General features: G+C 41.4%; 1 protein-coding gene across 4 annotated transcripts in view; it reads right to left on the bottom strand.

Moving 5' to 3' along the window:
- Positions 1-16,790, bottom strand: part of atp8a1 (ATPase phospholipid transporting 8A1) — a 366,447-nt gene extending 349,657 nt beyond the window's left edge. For all 4 annotated transcript variants that reach the window (XM_073064740.1, XM_073064742.1, XM_073064739.1 and 1 more), the window contains exon 1: positions 16,590-16,790. In XM_073064740.1, coding sequence (XP_072920841.1) covers positions 16,590-16,638 — 49 coding nt within the window. In that variant the 5' untranslated portion in view covers positions 16,639-16,790. The remainder of the gene's footprint in view (positions 1-16,589) is intronic.
- Between the last annotated feature and the right edge of the window lie 372 nt (positions 16,791-17,162).

Genomic DNA, 17,162 nt, shown 5'->3' with positions numbered 1-17,162 from the left:
AGGTACAGGGGGATGGGAACCAAAGCGCTAGGCAAGGTTGTGGAGGCAGATATTGTCAAGACCTCAGACAAAGTCAGGAATCAAAAAGTTGAGCATGGTGTGACTAGTGCCCTGAGCTGTGTATGTTTCAATGTAAGAAGTATCACAGGAAAGGCAGATGAACTCAGGGCATGGATCAACACCTGGAATTATGGTGTGAGACTTGGTCGCAGGAGCAGCAGGAATGGCAGCTCAATATTCTGGGGGTTCCATTGTTTTAGATGCGACAGAGCAGAAGGGGGTAAAGGAGGAGGGGTGGCATTACTAGTCAGGGAAAATGTCATGGCAGTGCTCTGTCAGGATAGACTGGTGAACTTGACTAGTGATGCATTATGGGTGGAACTGAGAAATAAGGAACATATGACCACGTTAATGGTGCTATATTACAGACCACCCAACAGTCCATGGGATTTAGAGGAAGAAATTTGTAAAGAGATTGCAGGCTGTTGCAGGAAGCACAAGGTTGTTATACTTGTTGATTTTAACTTCCTACCTATTGACTAGGAATCCCATACTATAAAAGGACTAGATGGGATTGAGTGTGTCAAATATGTTCTGGAAAGTTTCCTTATAGAAGTCCAAACGAGAGAGTTTGCAATACTAGGTCTGTTATTAGGGAATGAGACAGGGCAGGTGACAGAAGTTTATGTCTGGAAACATTTTGTATCCAGTGACCACAATGCTATTAATTTCAAAGTAAATATGCAAAAAGATAGGGCTAGTCCATGGGCTGAGATTCTAAATTGAAGAAAAGCCAATTTTGATGGTATCAGAAATGATCTGGCAAGTGTGGTTTGGGACAGGCTGTTTTTGGCAATGAGGGAGACCTTCAAAAACAAAATTCTGACAGTACAAAGCTTGTATGTGCCTGTCAGAATAAAAGGTAAAGATAACAAGTGCAAGGAACCTTGGTTTTCAAGAGGTATTGAGGCCCTGGTTAAGAGAAAAAAGGTGCATAGAGGTATAGGTAGGTAGGAACAAATGAGGTACCTTTGGAGTACAATAAATAAATCAGGAAGACTAAATGAAGGCATGAGGTTGCTGTAGCAGACAAGGTGAAGGAGAATCCTGAGGGATTCTATAGATAGTTAAGAGCAAAAGGATTGCAAGGGACAAAATTGGTCCTCTGGAAGATCAAAATGGTAATCCATGTGTGAAGCTAAAATAGATGTGGGATATCTTAAATGAATTATTTCCATCTACATTTACTCAGGAGACAGATACAGAGTCTAAAGTAGTGGGGCTAAGCGGCATCAACTTCATGGACTCTGTACAGATTACAAGGGAGGTGTTCGCTACCCTGAGGCAAATCAGGGTGGATAAAACCCCAGGACCTGACAAGGTGTTCCCTCAGACCCTCAGAGAAGCAAGTGGAAAAACTGCCGGGGCCCTAGCAGAGATATCTAAAACACCCTTAGCAACAGGAAAGATACCAGAGAATTGGAGGATAGCCAATGTTGTTTCATTGTTTAAAAAAGCTCTAAACATAAACCAGGAAATTATAGGCCAGTGAATTTGGCATCAGTTGTGGGAAAGTTATCAGATGTACAACTATTTGGATAGACATGGACTGATTAAGGATAGTCAGCATGACTTTGTGCATGGTAGGTCATGTCTAATCAATCTTACAGTTTTTTAAGGAAGTTATGAGGAAAGTGGATGAATGCAAGGCAGTGGATGTTGTCTACATGGACTTTAGTAAGGCACTTGACAAGGTCTCGCGTGGGAGGCAGGTCTGAAAGGTTCAATCGCTCAGCACTCAGGATGAGGTAGTAAATTGGATTCGACATTGGCTTTGTGGGAGAAGCCAGAGTGGTCATAGACGGTTACCTCTTCAACTGGAGGCCTGTGACTAGTGGTGGGGCAACAGGATTGGTGCTGGGTCCTTTATTATTTTGTCATCTAAACAAATGATAATGTGATTTACTGGGTCAGCAAATTTGTAGATGACATCAAGATTGGGGGTGTAGTGGACAGTGAAAAGGTCTATAGAAAAATAGGCTGAAAAATGGCAGATGAAACTTAATGCAGACAAGTGTGAGGTTTTGCACTTCAGTAGGACCAACCAGGGTAGATCTGACACAGTGAACAGATGGGCACTGAGGAGTGTGGTAGAACAAAGGGATCTGGGAATACAGGTCCATAAATCATTGAAAGTGGTGTCACGCATAGATAGGGTCATAAAGAAAGCTTTTGGCACATTGGCCGTCATAAATCAACGTATTGAGTACAGAAGACGGGATGTTATGTTAAAGATGTACAAGACTTTGGTGATGCCTAATATGGAGTATTGTGTGCAGTTTTGGTTACCTACTTACAGGAACGATGCAAACAAGGCTGAATAAGTACAGGGAAAGTTTACAAGGATGTTGCCTGTTATTGAGAACCTGAGTTTGAAGATTGAATAGGTTAGGACTTTACTCTTTAGAACATAGAAGACTGAAAGAAAATTTGATAGAGATATACTAAATTATGAGGAGTATTGATAGGGTAAATGTAAGCAGGCTTTTCCACTGAGGTTGGGTGGGACTACTACCAGAGGTCATGGTTGAGGGTGAAATGAGAAAAGCTTAAAAGGGAACATGACGAGAAACTTTTTCACTCAGGGGATCATAAGAGTGTGGGATGACCTGCCAAGACAACTGGTGTGAACTCAATTTCAATGCTTAAGAGAAGTTTGGATAGGTACATAGATAGTAGGGATATGGAGGGTTTTAGTTCCAGTGCAGGTCGATGAGAGTTGGTAGCTTAAATGGTTTTGGCATGGATTTGATAGGCCAAAGGGCCTGTTTCTATGCTGTACTTCTCTATGATTTTTCCGCATAAGCCTCATTCTGAATCTCTGCAGACATGCAGGCAAGTCATCCAAGTGTTTCAAGCTGAGGAGGCTAACAAGTGGCTTGTGGTCTGTTTCAAGTAGGAGTTTAATGCCTATCATGTAGGCACTGAAGACTTCACAAGCCCACGAGAGCCTTTTCTATTTGTGTACAACACTGTTCAGCAGGAGTCAGTGCTCGTGATGCATATGCAACCAGTTTCCATGCACCACTACAGTCTTGCATGAGCATTTCTTCTCAGGCCAAAGGAAGAGCCATCTGCTGAAACCTTGGTTGCTTTGTTGGGATCAAAGAACACCAATGTTGTTAGACAGAAGCTCTGATTTAAATGATGAGAATTACTTCTCCTGTGGTGTGTCCTAGGTCCAAATGTTTCTCTGCGAGAGGAGGTCACACGGTGAATTTGCTTTCTCTGCCAAATCTGGAATGAACTTTCTCAACTGGTTTACCATGCCGATAAATATTTGTAGGTTCCAAACTCCTGCCAGTTTGTTTGAATCTAGTTGCACTCCCTCTGAGGACAGTTGGAGGCCTAAGAACTTCACCTCCAACTTTGGAAATTTGTATTTGTTTTTTGGAATAGTCTTGTCAGCTCCATCACAGGCACAATGCTCCCGTCAGCATGGAATTTTCAAGGAGGTGCTACCTCAAGAAGGCAGTATCCATTAACAAAGACCTTCACCCTTCAAAACATGCCCTCTTCACTTTCCTGTTCTTGGGGAGAAGGCTCAGGAGCCTGAAGACCCACACTCAGCATTTTAGGAACACTTTTTTCTCCGCCATCCAATCTCTGAAAAGTCCGTGAACCCACGAACACGCATTACTCATTTTTTTTGCTGTATTTTTGCAATATAGTAATTTTTGTGAATGCACTGCATTGCTGCCTCAAAACAACAAATTTCACAGCAATGTCAGTGATAACAAACCTGATTCTGATTACGTTTACACACAAGGGCAGTGCATTTGTATGTTGATTAGCAGCAACATCCTCCAAATATCTGGCATTTCATGGACTGCTGAGCAAACAAATTTGATTTAGTTTCTTATAATTCATTAATACTGTTTTACCATAAAATGTAGAATTGCAGTGCAAAGCATTGTTATTTCAAAGGATAAGGAAATAATTCATCAACTTAGTGCATTATGTACAGTATATTTTCAACAATTCTCATGCAATCAGCATATTCATGCAAGTGGTACACCTCCCCATCCACATTCATGCCAGAAGACTAGTAGCATACAATACTTGTTTCATTACCCAACCAAACCTAAAATTCGACACTTGAGATATATGCCAAATTTAGTCATGTACCTTCAAAATTTACATCTATAAGCTTTGATATCATTCTGGTTGATCCACACTAATCCCTTCCAAGACAAATTTACCTTTCCCCAAGAATTACTGTCAAATAATGAATGAGGCATTCCAAATACATTCCGACCAAGGCTTTATACAGTAAAGCATCACCTCCTCACTTTTGTCATTGAACTCCTTCCAAACAGCAAGAGCTCAAAGTTTTCTCCATCATTCAAAATGAACATGGCCATTTTCCAACCCAGCCTTAATATCTCTCAGTTCTATCAGCCTATCTTCGATTTGAACCTACTTAACGACTAGGCATCCAAGGCCCACTGAGGTGGAGGATTACAAATATTTACAGCCATCTAGTAAAATAAATTCTGATAGGTGACCGTCTGCCTCTAGTTCCAATCTTCACAATCTGTCAAGCTTCAGTATGCTTGTATAGGCACGTGCTCAGAAGCCAGAATCCAAGTCATCATTGACTTGTTCCCTGAAGCACAAGGACAGGTCTTACACTACACACTTGCAAAACACAAAAGAACATCCTCTATCAACATTCCTCTGCAGTAAAACACTGCCTTCTGACAACCAGAATCCACAACGATACCTTGGAAAAACTGTGCCAAGTCAGTGAGGGTAGACACTGATAACCATTTGAGAACACAAGTCCTTCATTGCTGACCTCTAGATCCCAAACAATTGTTGACATCTCCCAATTCTACCTGCAATTCAGTGCGAATAGTGTTTTGTTCCTTAAGTGTCTTCCTTCACCACTTCACAAATATTAAATTAGTTAGATAGCTTATCTTTCAGTAATCCATTGTAACGCAGTCTGACTAATGTGCACATGGACATGGTTAATGGCAATAAAGTTTTCTCCATCACAGAAGTGACCAAATCCAGAAAACATTTAAAAGACATAGATGCTTTAGCGAGTACCAAAGGAAGGATTTTCTCCACTTAAGAGCGGATAAAACTACAGTATAATGAACTGCCTAAGAGGGCAAGATAGCCAGAGACTCTCACAACATACTGGCAGACCTCACAATATACTGGCATCCAGATAAACATTTGAACTGTTAACACACAGGTCATGGGGTGGGAAAGTTCAGCAAGGACATAGTGGGCTGAAGGGCCTGTAATCGTACTACATGATCCCATGAGAATTTTGGGAAATCATAATACATTCAGCTTCCCCTCCTCATGCTGTTCATCAGGTCCAGAAGCTTCTTTTATTAGTTTCATGTATCATTTTCTCAATTACAATTCCTCAGAAATATTGTCTAATAAAAATCTATTATTGGAGGAACTTGTATTCTCTCGCACAACATTAAATGTGTTCTTTCCTGAACTGTAAAAGCAGATGAAAATAGTGGTTTAGCAGATTGCATGATCTCATCCACAATCATTTTTTCATGGATCCACATTCCCATGCTCCATTCTTCTCAAAGGGCTCCAATTTGGTACAGCTTGGAAGCATTTATCCCTACATTTCCTTGTGATACCTGCTTTAACACACCAAAATACTAAACTATTGTTTGTTTTTAAGGTTGAATTGTTACATTTTCATCCATTTTAAGCCCTTTTAACTTGATGTTATCCTTAACTCACTGATGCCCATCATTCTCTAACACCAATAGCATATACAGTAGATCCCGTTTTGCATAAAATCTAGTCCCCACCTTTTAACATGTTTATCAAGTAACAATAGCAGAACTCATGGCCAATGTAATTTGCCTCTTTACACTTTGCTTCACTTCATCTGTCCATCACCTCCCACTGGTTTTTCCAAGGCCAACTGCCCTCTAAGATTCCTTCTTCAGCCTTTTATCTCTTCCACCCATCACTTCACAGCTTATTACTTAATCCACCCCCCCCCCCATTCTCCACCCGCCCACGTTCTCTCTCACCTATCACTGGCCAGCTTAAATTCCTTCTACTCCCCCTACTTTCTTATTCTAACTTCTGCCTTGCCGGTCCCGATGTAGGGTCTCAACCCGAAACCGCAACTGTTCATTCCATTCAAGTGATGCATTTTGTGTGTGTTGCTCAAGATGTCTAGCATCTGTAGAATCGCTTGTGCTAGAATAAGCCCCATCCACCCATGTCCCTATCCAAGTGCTTCATAAATGACTATAGAAGCTGCCTCAACCCCTCCTGGCAGCTTGCTCCATATACTCCCCACACTCCGCATGAAAACGTTGTCTCTTTGGTCCCCTTTAAATCTCACCCTGAATCTATGCCCACAAGTTTTGGACTCCACTTGCCTAGGATAAAGACTTATTGTTCACCTCATCTATGCCTCTCAGGTTTTAAAATACTTCTATAAGGTCATCCTTATAGAAATACAAGGGTAATCTTATAAACCCTTTAGGTTTAAGATGGCACCATTTAATGGCTTGAGCGATAACTTGCTGGTGGCCGATGCAGCAAAACAAAACACTTATTTTTCACTTCGTCTGGTAAACGATCGCTGCATACAGTAGCCTGTGGCTTCCCTGTTGGAGTTGAGTGAAATCACCTGTACGATCTTGCACTTTTGTGGTGTGACTGGATTCGCATTGAGGCTGGACAGTGCAACATTTCTGGGCTGGAGCTGCTGCAGCGGACTTGCAGTGGAAGCAAGATCCAAGGTTTGACCAATTTAAGAGCGAAGCCACATTGCAAAGGTCGGGTAATTCGACGGCACGGAGCAGAGGCGAGGCAAAGCAAGAAAAGATCTGAGGTTTGATTGAGTTAAACAGCTCAGCTCAATTGGAAAGGTCAGGCACTGGCCTTATCGAAGTGATGGAACCCCAGCCCGAGTGCAAGGAATGACCTGAGGTTTGGACCATTTAAACACTGGGCCACATTGAAATGTGTCAGGGTCAGAGGCAAGAAAAGGGCCAGTTCACGGCTCCGTGGCGTGTGTTCGACTCTGTGCTGGACTGTGGCCTTCTGAAACAGCTGTAGTGACACTGAACTTCAGTTCTGAATGCTGTTTGCTTACTTTATTGTTTGCATGATTACCCATCTACATACATAGGGTGTTCCACTGTATTCGTTTGTAATGGGTTCTATTAGGGTTCACTGTAGTGAGATGATCCTCAAGGTTGTATAAAGAGTACATCCTTAGATAATAAGTGTACTTTCAACTCAATCTTCTCAGTCCCAAGGAATAAAGGCCTCGCCTGGCCAACCTCTCTCTATAAATCAGGCCCTCTAATCCTGGAAACATCCTAATAAATATTCTTTTTCATGCGTTCCAGTTTAACCACATCTATTCCAGCACATGGTGACCAAAACTGTACACAGTACTACAAGTGTGGGCTCACAGATGATTTATATAATGACAACATATTCCAGATCCTATACTCAGTGTTCTTATTGACTAAGGCAGCATGCCAAACAGCTTTTTCACCATTATGTCTACTCTGATGCCACTTTCAAACTATGCACTTGAGCTCCAAGGACCTTCTGTTCCATTACGATCTCTAGTGCCCTATCATTCATACAAGACCAACACTGGTTTGACTTTTCCAAAGTGCATCACCTCACACTTATCTATACTGAATTCCACTTGCCACTCCTTCGTCCACTTCCTTAACTGACCAATCTGACTAATCTGCAACAACCCTCATCACTTCCAACATCTTTGTGTCAACCGCAAACTTACTTATCAAGTTTCATGTATTTGCATCTAAATAATTTATAAGTAACAAATAAACATCCCAATAGCACCCCATTAATCACCAGTCTCCATTCTGAGAAACAATATTCAACCACTGCCCTCTGCTTCCCATCTCTGAACCATTTTTGAATATCCCAAACTAGACCTCCGATTCCTTGGAACTGAAATCTACAATACCAGCCTACCATGGGGGACCTTAAACGCAGAAGCCAACAGAAAACAAGTGACCTCAAAGACAGAGGAGTGCAGGAAGTCTAGCAAAAATCCATGACAGCATGAATCCTTCAGCAGCGTTATGGCCACATGCAGCCCAAATACCAGAGAAAGCCAGAAACAGGCGGTGAACATCAAGGGCAGAAAGGTGGTGAAGAGACACTCTGAAGAACTCAACTATGACTCTGTCTGACATCACGATCCTAGACTCCTGCACAGTACAAACTCTGCAGTACAATTTGAACACCATCCCTGACCAACAAGTTAGTAGGGCTATAAACCAAGTGGAAAAAATAAAAACACGAAGGATTATTCAGTAGAAAATATCCTTGCTATAGCTCCAAACTTGGCTCAAAGAAACATCAGGTCACAAATTCACAACCTCATCTCTTCACACTTTATGAAGGGTAAGACCTGCCGAGACCCATAAATGTTGTAATCAACAGCAAGAGAAAAAATAAACAGCCAGTCTTCTTCAAACCAGCCCCTCCACTTGGCCGAAGAGTTACGTCTTGAACTGCAGTATTTATTCCGTGCACCCAGGCGACGTGCACTATCTTCAATGCTGGTCAAATTCAAGGACTGGAGATAGCAGCACAAATTATTGCATATATTATCTTTTCCTCCCTGATGTTTTTAAATGCATCAGACAAACAGGACTATACTGCATTCTTATCAAATCTGACTGCCTACAGAATGTATTTCAGTCTTAGGGCTGTTTCACAAGCAGTGATCTTAATCAGTGAGTCAGCAACAGAATCAATCTCAAAGTAGACTGGCATCAAAGATCAATGTTCCAAGTCTCAGTGTTTCTTGCTGCATAAGACATAGGGGCAGAATTATGCCATTCAGTCCATCTTGTCTGCTCTACTATTCAATCACATATGACTTATATTTCCTTTCAACAGCATTCTGCCTTCTCTCCACAAACTTTGACACCCTTACTAATCAAGAGCCCATCAACCTCCACTTTAAATATACCCAGTGATTTGTCCTCCACAGCCATTTGTGGCAATGGATTTACCATCCTTAGCTAATTAAATTCCTCCTAACCCCTGCTCTAAAGGGACATCCTACCATTCTGAGGCTGTGCCTTCTGGTCCTGGACTCTCTAACTACATTGAGCTCCAACAAGCTTCCTGTAGGAATCTATGGGACAAATGGAAAAATTCCTCAACTTTGTTTTTCCACTCAGACGCAAGGTCACTCCAACTTTAATGGTCAAGCTGAATACAGAGACAAAGGTTGTCTGTGCCTGTGCTCAATGATGAGCTTCTGGCCACAACTCACTGAAGCACGAAAGAATGGATCCTGCACTCAATCTCTGAAGAAGAGGTTCTTTGCAACCTGCACCCCCACCACCCCATTTGCAACACTATCCTCCAACAGTCTGCAAAGACTATGGGGGTGGGGGAATGGAATTCTTTCAACATCACACCAGTAATATTTATGGTTGCATTCAGTACACAAGCAAATCTTCTATCTAGCTAAGAAAATGAGTATTTGAAGATGAAAATCAGCACTAAACTTGTGGTCCGTCGGGCAGCAGTGAACCCTGCTACACTTTTAGTTCAAGGATTACTTTCAGCAGCATCCTCAGTGCTGGAGACACACTACCATTGTTGTTACTGGAAAACCCACTGAACTTCATTGACAACACAGGTGAACAATTAAAGCCCGCTCATAGGCCAACATCAGAACAAATGTGCACTTGCCTGTATTAAATTCTATCTGCTATTTTTCAGCCCATTTTCTGAACTGATCAAGATCACACTGCAAGCTTTGACAACTTTCCTCACTGTCCACCACACCTCCAATCATGGTGTTATCCACAAACTTGCTGAATTGGTTTACCATATTATCCAAATCATTAATACAAATTATAAACAACAACAGACCCAGGACTGCACCCTGTGACACACTAGTCATAGGCCTCCAGTCAGAGAACCCTCCACTACCACTTTCTGGCTTCAACAATGGATCCAATTGGCTACTTCATCCTAAATGCCAAGTGACTTAACCTTCTGGTTCAGCTTCCCAATGCAGGACTTTGTCAAAGGCAAAGTCCTTTTTATTTGCAAACATGACGTCAGGTTTAGGTTATAATGTTCATAAATCCAGCCACAGAATTTACACTGCAATCAAAATTATACAGCTTGAATGAACCCTTCTCGGGCTTCCAGCCGGGTACAGGTATCAATTCTACCTGACACACACTGCTATCTTCTTCAGGGATGAAGAAACATCGTTTATAACTGATACCTGTAACTGGCTGGAAGCCCAAGAAGAGTTTATTCATCATATACAAAGAAAATAACAGATCATCTCTCCAAGTTCCTCAGTTTGGGCATGAAAGGAACAATAGATATAGCACCAAGATCCAAGTTACTTGATTTGCAACATTTCTTTCATAACTTTTTTGGACATTTTGCAGGATCTGCAATGCTAAGATTTCAGTTAAGCCCAAATCTAGCTTTCCCCAATGAAGTGGCAGCTTCCATTCTGTCAGCACTGTTCGAGTTACCATTGCTCCAATGGTACATGGGCAGTTTAACACCCCAACCCAACAATGACAGCAAACCGCAATATGAATCCGAAAAAGGAATTGTGAAATTTGGAGGGGACTGCACTTGCACATTGCTGCGCTTGTTCTTAGTGCTGGACTTCAAAATTCAACATCCATCCTGTCAAACTGTGATGAGCGTGTGCACTGAATACTGTATGTGCGAATGATGAGTGAATACAGTGTTCAGTGACATAGGTGAAGACAAAATGCCATCCAGAAAGGCACATGTACGTCTCCTGTTCTAAATTTAAAAAAACACTTAATTCTATCACACGTTCAAGAGTATGCAGTAGAGAACTTTGAAAGGGGTCGAAGTCCAGTGCTTAAAGTCATAGTGGTAACTTAACTGACAAGTTTTTTCATTTAACCAGGAAGACAACATTGTTGTAGTTCTCCTAGAATGCTTAACTAGGGCAACACTGCAAAGCTATTTTTGTCTTTTCCATCATCCAGTGTAATCAGCCGATCATGCTGCCACATGCTGTGGATCAACTGATTGCAAGCAGAAAAGGAGAATTCTACAAAAATGAGGTCATTTATAGTCCTTTTCTGCTGAAGAATAACAGGTGTCATAAAGCTCAACAAGTTCCTTAACGTTCTTCTGTGAGAAGGCTCTTGAAATGCTTTATAGTCACCTAAATTTCTTTGTTCAATGGATATACTCAGGATCCCTCTAAATAGCCTAGCAAGCAGCCAATATTTAAAAATAAAATCTTTATATGCAGAGGAATATGGAAGAATTGAAATTGGACCATCTTTAGAGGGGTATGCATACAAGTCCTTAAAGTCATTGGGAAATGCTTAACAGGGTCGGGTTGGACTTGCAGGTTTAAGAGACTGAAGGTGTACTGGAGAGTCACAGAGAACTGGGCCCTTTTTGGCCTGCCAATGCACGTTCTAAACCAAAAGTTAATAAAAAATCTTGGTAGATACAGGATTTGGATGCATATTAAGAAATGACGGCTACCAAAAGTCTATAAGGTGCAACATTATATTGTGTGACAAAACCTCATTGTAATAGGATAAGAGCAACTCATCTACATAATCCATGCTGAAGAAATGATGCTGCTTATTTCTTAACTACATGCACCAAACTCTTCTTTGGTTTACAGTACATTTAGGCATTTATTAGTTTCCATATTTTACTATGACATTAAATCACAAAGCGAATGAAAATTGTTGGGCAGATGAAGTGCCACTGAGACCCACCTGCAGACACAGTATATCGAGACCTGGATCACCCTGAGCTCGCACTGAAGTGCAGCATGGTATTTCAGTTAACTAGTGGACTTCCCACAGAGTCAAATGGGGTCATGACAAATCCCACTGATTTCCCAGTTTTCCCCTGCTGGTCTGATCCCGGTTAAATCTAACACAAGCTAATCATGAATCAAATGAACTAGATAAATCAGCTGGTGGGTGCAAAGAGGCTGAACTGAGTTTTTTTTAAATTTGGATTTAATCAACAAATATTCACTTAATAACTACTGTTTATTGAATTACTCGGTTTTCAATTTTAAACTCGTCATAGATCAACTCAGAGCAGAAGATCTACCTCATTAATTAACCATAACAATGAAAACCCAAATGCAAGGAAAGGGAAGTGAAATTCCTGGAAATTGTTTGTACTCTGCCCATCTCACGCAATCCTTACTGTAGTCATTTGCATTGAACAAGGCTGTAGATAAACCTATACTCAAGTTACGGCAATGAGAGCACTGAGAAAATTTGCCAGAGTGATACAAGGACTAAAATTCTTACCTCTATTGTAATAAACAAAACATTACCCAAAAGCAACATTTTTTTGAATTAACTTTATAGACTTCATTCAACCTTTCCCGGAAACTCAGCAATTCCATTGTTTGTTAAGAATATCAGTTGTATTTGGTGTAACAATGATAGCACCTAATGTGCAATGTGTGACCTGTGGGGTAGTTCCACTTTCACCCCAACACCCCCTCCATACTTCAGTCCCTAAGCCACCATCTCATCAATGAGCTACAGCGTCAATGGCTCCCAACAAGTGTGGTGTCAACAGGTGGTTAATCCGCACCAGACTTACTGGCCATCTAAAATGTGGAAACTGTGAATATTTGCACATTTGAACATGGGAAAATATTCAGAACTATTAAAATTATTAAATATTTTAACTAAAATCCTTTCCATTAAAACAAACGGTCAGTGAACCTGCATCTGGTTCAACCTGCTGTAATTGCAGTAGGCGTATTTCCCACCAAAGAAAATTAGCACTCCACTGCTGCACCATGAGGGGACCGAACTTGACCTCAGTCAGAAAGATGGTTCACAAAGGCTAAGATACCTTTATGAAGGGTCCTCAGAGATCTAGACTACTTAAATGCTCTTTGCAAAGAGTTGTGCATCACTGATGCTGAAAAAAGTCACTAACGTTGACAGTGTGTCATATATGGATATAATGGGACTGATGACAAAAGGCAGGTCAAAGTGGTAGGGGTTTTAAGAGGAAAAGGCATTAAGTAGGAGAAGTGTTTCTGGAGAAAATTCCAAAGCTTTCAACCTTGCCAACCAAAGACACTGGCAGAATGATTAAAAATTACTGTTGCTCAAGGGGACAGAAACTGATAGACATGTATATCACCAGACATTGGACCACTGGACTAACAACAGAAAGAATGAGGGAAAGAGGAAGGTAGAAATTTGAAAACCCAGCTGAGAATTTTAAAGCATAAAGACATTCTTCACTAATAAGTAAATTAAATGCAGTAATGCTACCATTGGATTGCCAGTTTAATATTGAGAAAGTTATATGTTCTTTAAATCACCCAATGGCCCACTAGATTAAATGTCCATAAGACAAAGGAGCAGAAGTCGGCCATTCGGCCCATCGAGTCTGCTCTGCCATTTCATCATGAGCTGATCCAATCTCTCCTTTAGTCCCATTCCCCCGCCTTCTCACCATAACCTTTGATGCCCTGACTACTCAGATACCTATCAATCTCTGCCTTAAATACACCCAATGATTTGGCCTCCACTGCCACCCGTGGCGACAAATTCCATAGAGTCACCACCCTCTGGCTAAAAATATTTTTTTTCGCATCTGTTCTGAATGAGCGCCCTGCAATTCTCAAGTCATGTCCTCTCATACTAGACTCCCCCCACCATGGGAAACAACTTTGCCACATCCACTCTGTCCAATGCCTTTCAACATTCAAAATGTTTCTATGAGGTCCCCCTTCATTCTTCTAAACTCCAAGGAGTACAGTCCAAGAGTGGTCAAACATTCCTCATATGTTAACCCTCTCATTCCCAGAATCATTCTAGTGAATCTTTTCTGAACTCTCTCCAATGTCAGCACATCTTTTCTTAAATAAGGAGCCCAAAACTGCACACAGTAATCCAAGTGAGGTCTTACCAGTGCCTTATAGAGCCTCAACATCACATCCCTGCTGCTATACTCTATTCCTCTAGAAATGAATGCCAACATTGCATTCACCTTCATCACCACCGACTCAACCTGGAGGTTAACCTTAAGGGTATCCTGCACAAGGACTCCCAAGTCCCGTTGCATCTCAGAACTTTGAATTCTCTCCCTATTTAAATAATAGTCTGCTTGTTTATTTCTTCTACCAAAGTGCATGACCATACACTTTCCAACATTGTAATTCATTTGCCACTTCTTTGCCCATTCCCCCAATCTATCCAAGTCTCTCTGCAGACTCTCTGTTTCCTCAGAACTACCTGCCCTTCCACCTATCTTTGTATCATCAGCAAACTTAGCCACAAAGCCATCTATTCCATAATCCAAATCACTGATATACAATGTAAAAAGAAGCGGCCCCAACACAGGCCCCTGTGGAACACCACTGGTAACCGGCAGCCAACCAGAATGGGATCCCTTTATTCCCACTGTTTCCTGCCAATCAATCAATGCTCTATCCCCGTATGTAACTTTCCCATAATTCCATGGGCTCTTATCTTGTTTAGCAGCCTCATGTGTGGCACCTTGTCAAAGGTCTTCTGAAAGTCCAAATGCACAACATCCACTGCATCTCCCTTGTCTGGCCTACTTGTAATTTCCTCAAAAAATTGCATTAGGTTTGTCAGGCAGGATTTTCCTTTAAATGTCATTTGTCATACAGGCAAAAGTGAACGATCGTGCCTTGAGCAAAGCTCAGACTACTCGTATGTTTGGCATCTTAAAATGTACTTAATAAACCAATACTGTACTAAAAGATTAATACTTCCTCTACAAAAGCCAAAACACTTCAGAATCAATTCTTCTTCTGATCAGCTAGGAAGGCCATGACCTGCCAATGGCTTGTATCCAGAGCATCAAGTCTGCCTGTATTATATATTGTGTAACCACTTCTACTTTTGCTCCAATGAGTCAAACTCACAGCTTCAAAAGTGCTGCCCACCACCAGTGTGGGTTTTTTCCTGTTAGAAACACATGATTTGTATACTGGTGATAATTTCACCAAGCTGTGCTAATATCAGGAGTAGGGAAATAGTCTGAATTTATGAAACAGATGAAGCATTGCCAAGTTTCCTTTTTTTTAAAAAATGAATTAATGCAGAGTAAGAAGCAAACACAGCTGGTGTATTCCTGACGTAATAATGAGGTATATCATATGCACTAAACTCTTCTGGTATCATCCAAGTGGTATGGCCAGGCTACCAGCCCGAGGTGAAAAATCTGGTTCAATCCCAGAGTGTAGAAGCATCAATAATCCGTGGATCTATGCAAGTCCAACAAGGTTGCCAAAAATCACCGTTATCAATGAATAGGTGCAAGGTTTGCAAAACAAAATTACTGACTAATTACCTCCAAAATTAAAAATATAAACTTGATGCTGTATCAGTCACAGCAGGATTGACACCATTTTCTAAAACCCTGCCACTGCGTTTTGCAACAAGTCATCGTTAAGTTAGCACTTCTCTGCTGCCATGACTAATCTACCGTATAATTTATCCAGAACGCAGGTTTCACTCGCTTAGTTTATGCATTAGATTCCAGATATTTTGACTTTTGATGTTACCTTCCTACATTCACCTTTTAAATGCAATTTAAAAACTCAAATCAGTAACCCAGATCAGTAGGCTTAGATATTAATTACCTTGCATGTTCAAATTATACAATATGCCGGCGGTGTGTACTTGTATAAACTACTGGTTATATTCACACTTGTGAACAGCAACCTCGTCCTCATTAATCATGTAATTCCTAAATAAGAATCTGTTTTGACTTTCAAACCTAATACCTTAGCTATTTCTTAAGGGTCAAACGGATATTGGAAAAATATCCCAGTGGTCAAATGATCTGCAAGAACACACTTCCATAAAGATAACTATTTTTTGATGCTCTGCACGACGTAGTCATAAATGCCCATTGTTGCCTGCTGAAAATTCCTGATAACTTAAATGGTTAATTACTGCCGACAACACAAACATGAAAGAGAAAACTTCCGTCCGATTGATCACAATAGATAGTAGTCTTGGAAGAGAAAGCTAGCAATAAAGAATATAAATGCAATAGGTCTTTATGGATCTGGAAGATGATTGATTTGTGACAATTCTGATTACCACTGGGGCTTCCATAATATTGGGATACAAGTGTAAAAATACATCTGTATTGAAATAAAGTCAACATTCATGCACAAATTTATAGTGGTGTTAAATCAGTGTGATCTACATGGCTTTGGCTGCAATACAGGACAGTGCAGCAAACCGCGAGCGTTATTTTCTTTCGGCTAGTACTTGATTTATCATTATGAACTGGTGAAACCAACAACGGAGAAAGAAACAAGCCTCTTCGCGTTATCAGACAAGCTACTCCAAATGCTTCTTTGGTTTCGTTTTAAGAAATCGTGGCGAGGCTTCGGAACACTGGAGTGTGCAAAAGCGTGCAAGTGAACAGGTGTAATTAAATCGTAGTGCTTTCCGTTTTGTTCGAAAATCTTTAGTCTCTGCGAGTCCTCTTACCTTCCGCCCGAGAGCGGAGTTCTGCTACAGTCTTTCGAACCGGCGGCATCTCTGCGCAATCACTCAGCACATCGCACGAGAGAAGGGGAACTCGGGGCACCGGGGCGAGTTTGTCCGACTGGGACTGCAGCCTCGGAGCGCCAGCCGCTATTCGCCTGCCCCTGTGCCTGCGAGTCAGTGTGCCAGAGCCTCAGTGCGCAGTCGCAGCGCCGTGGCACCTCCCACCACGGCGCGTGGCCCGGGACTGTTCCACTCGGCGCGGGTGTTCCTCAGCCCCGGGCGTGAGAAAACACTGTCCGCAACACTTGTGTGCGATGGGAGCGAACTCTCCTTTAATTTTGAAAGCCGGAAAATCCGCTTTTGCGATTAAAGCAAGGTGGGAGTATGTGGGAAAATATTCAGCATATCCAACATTGCACTTAAGTGAGAGGTGAGCCTGATTAAATGTAAAAACAAACTGAGGTATTTAATTACTGAAAACAAAGATCCCCTGACGCTCCTAATGAGACCCTGTAGATAACAGTAAATCGTGAGAGACTGAACAGAATACAAGAAAGTGAGTCACATTGGAGC

This window comes from Hemitrygon akajei, chromosome 13 (genome assembly GCF_048418815.1).
Source record: "Hemitrygon akajei chromosome 13, sHemAka1.3, whole genome shotgun sequence".
NCBI lineage: Eukaryota > Metazoa > Chordata > Chondrichthyes > Myliobatiformes > Dasyatidae > Hemitrygon > Hemitrygon akajei.
The sequence above is the reverse complement of the archived record's forward strand: the minus strand, read 5'-3'. Positions and strand labels throughout refer to the sequence as shown.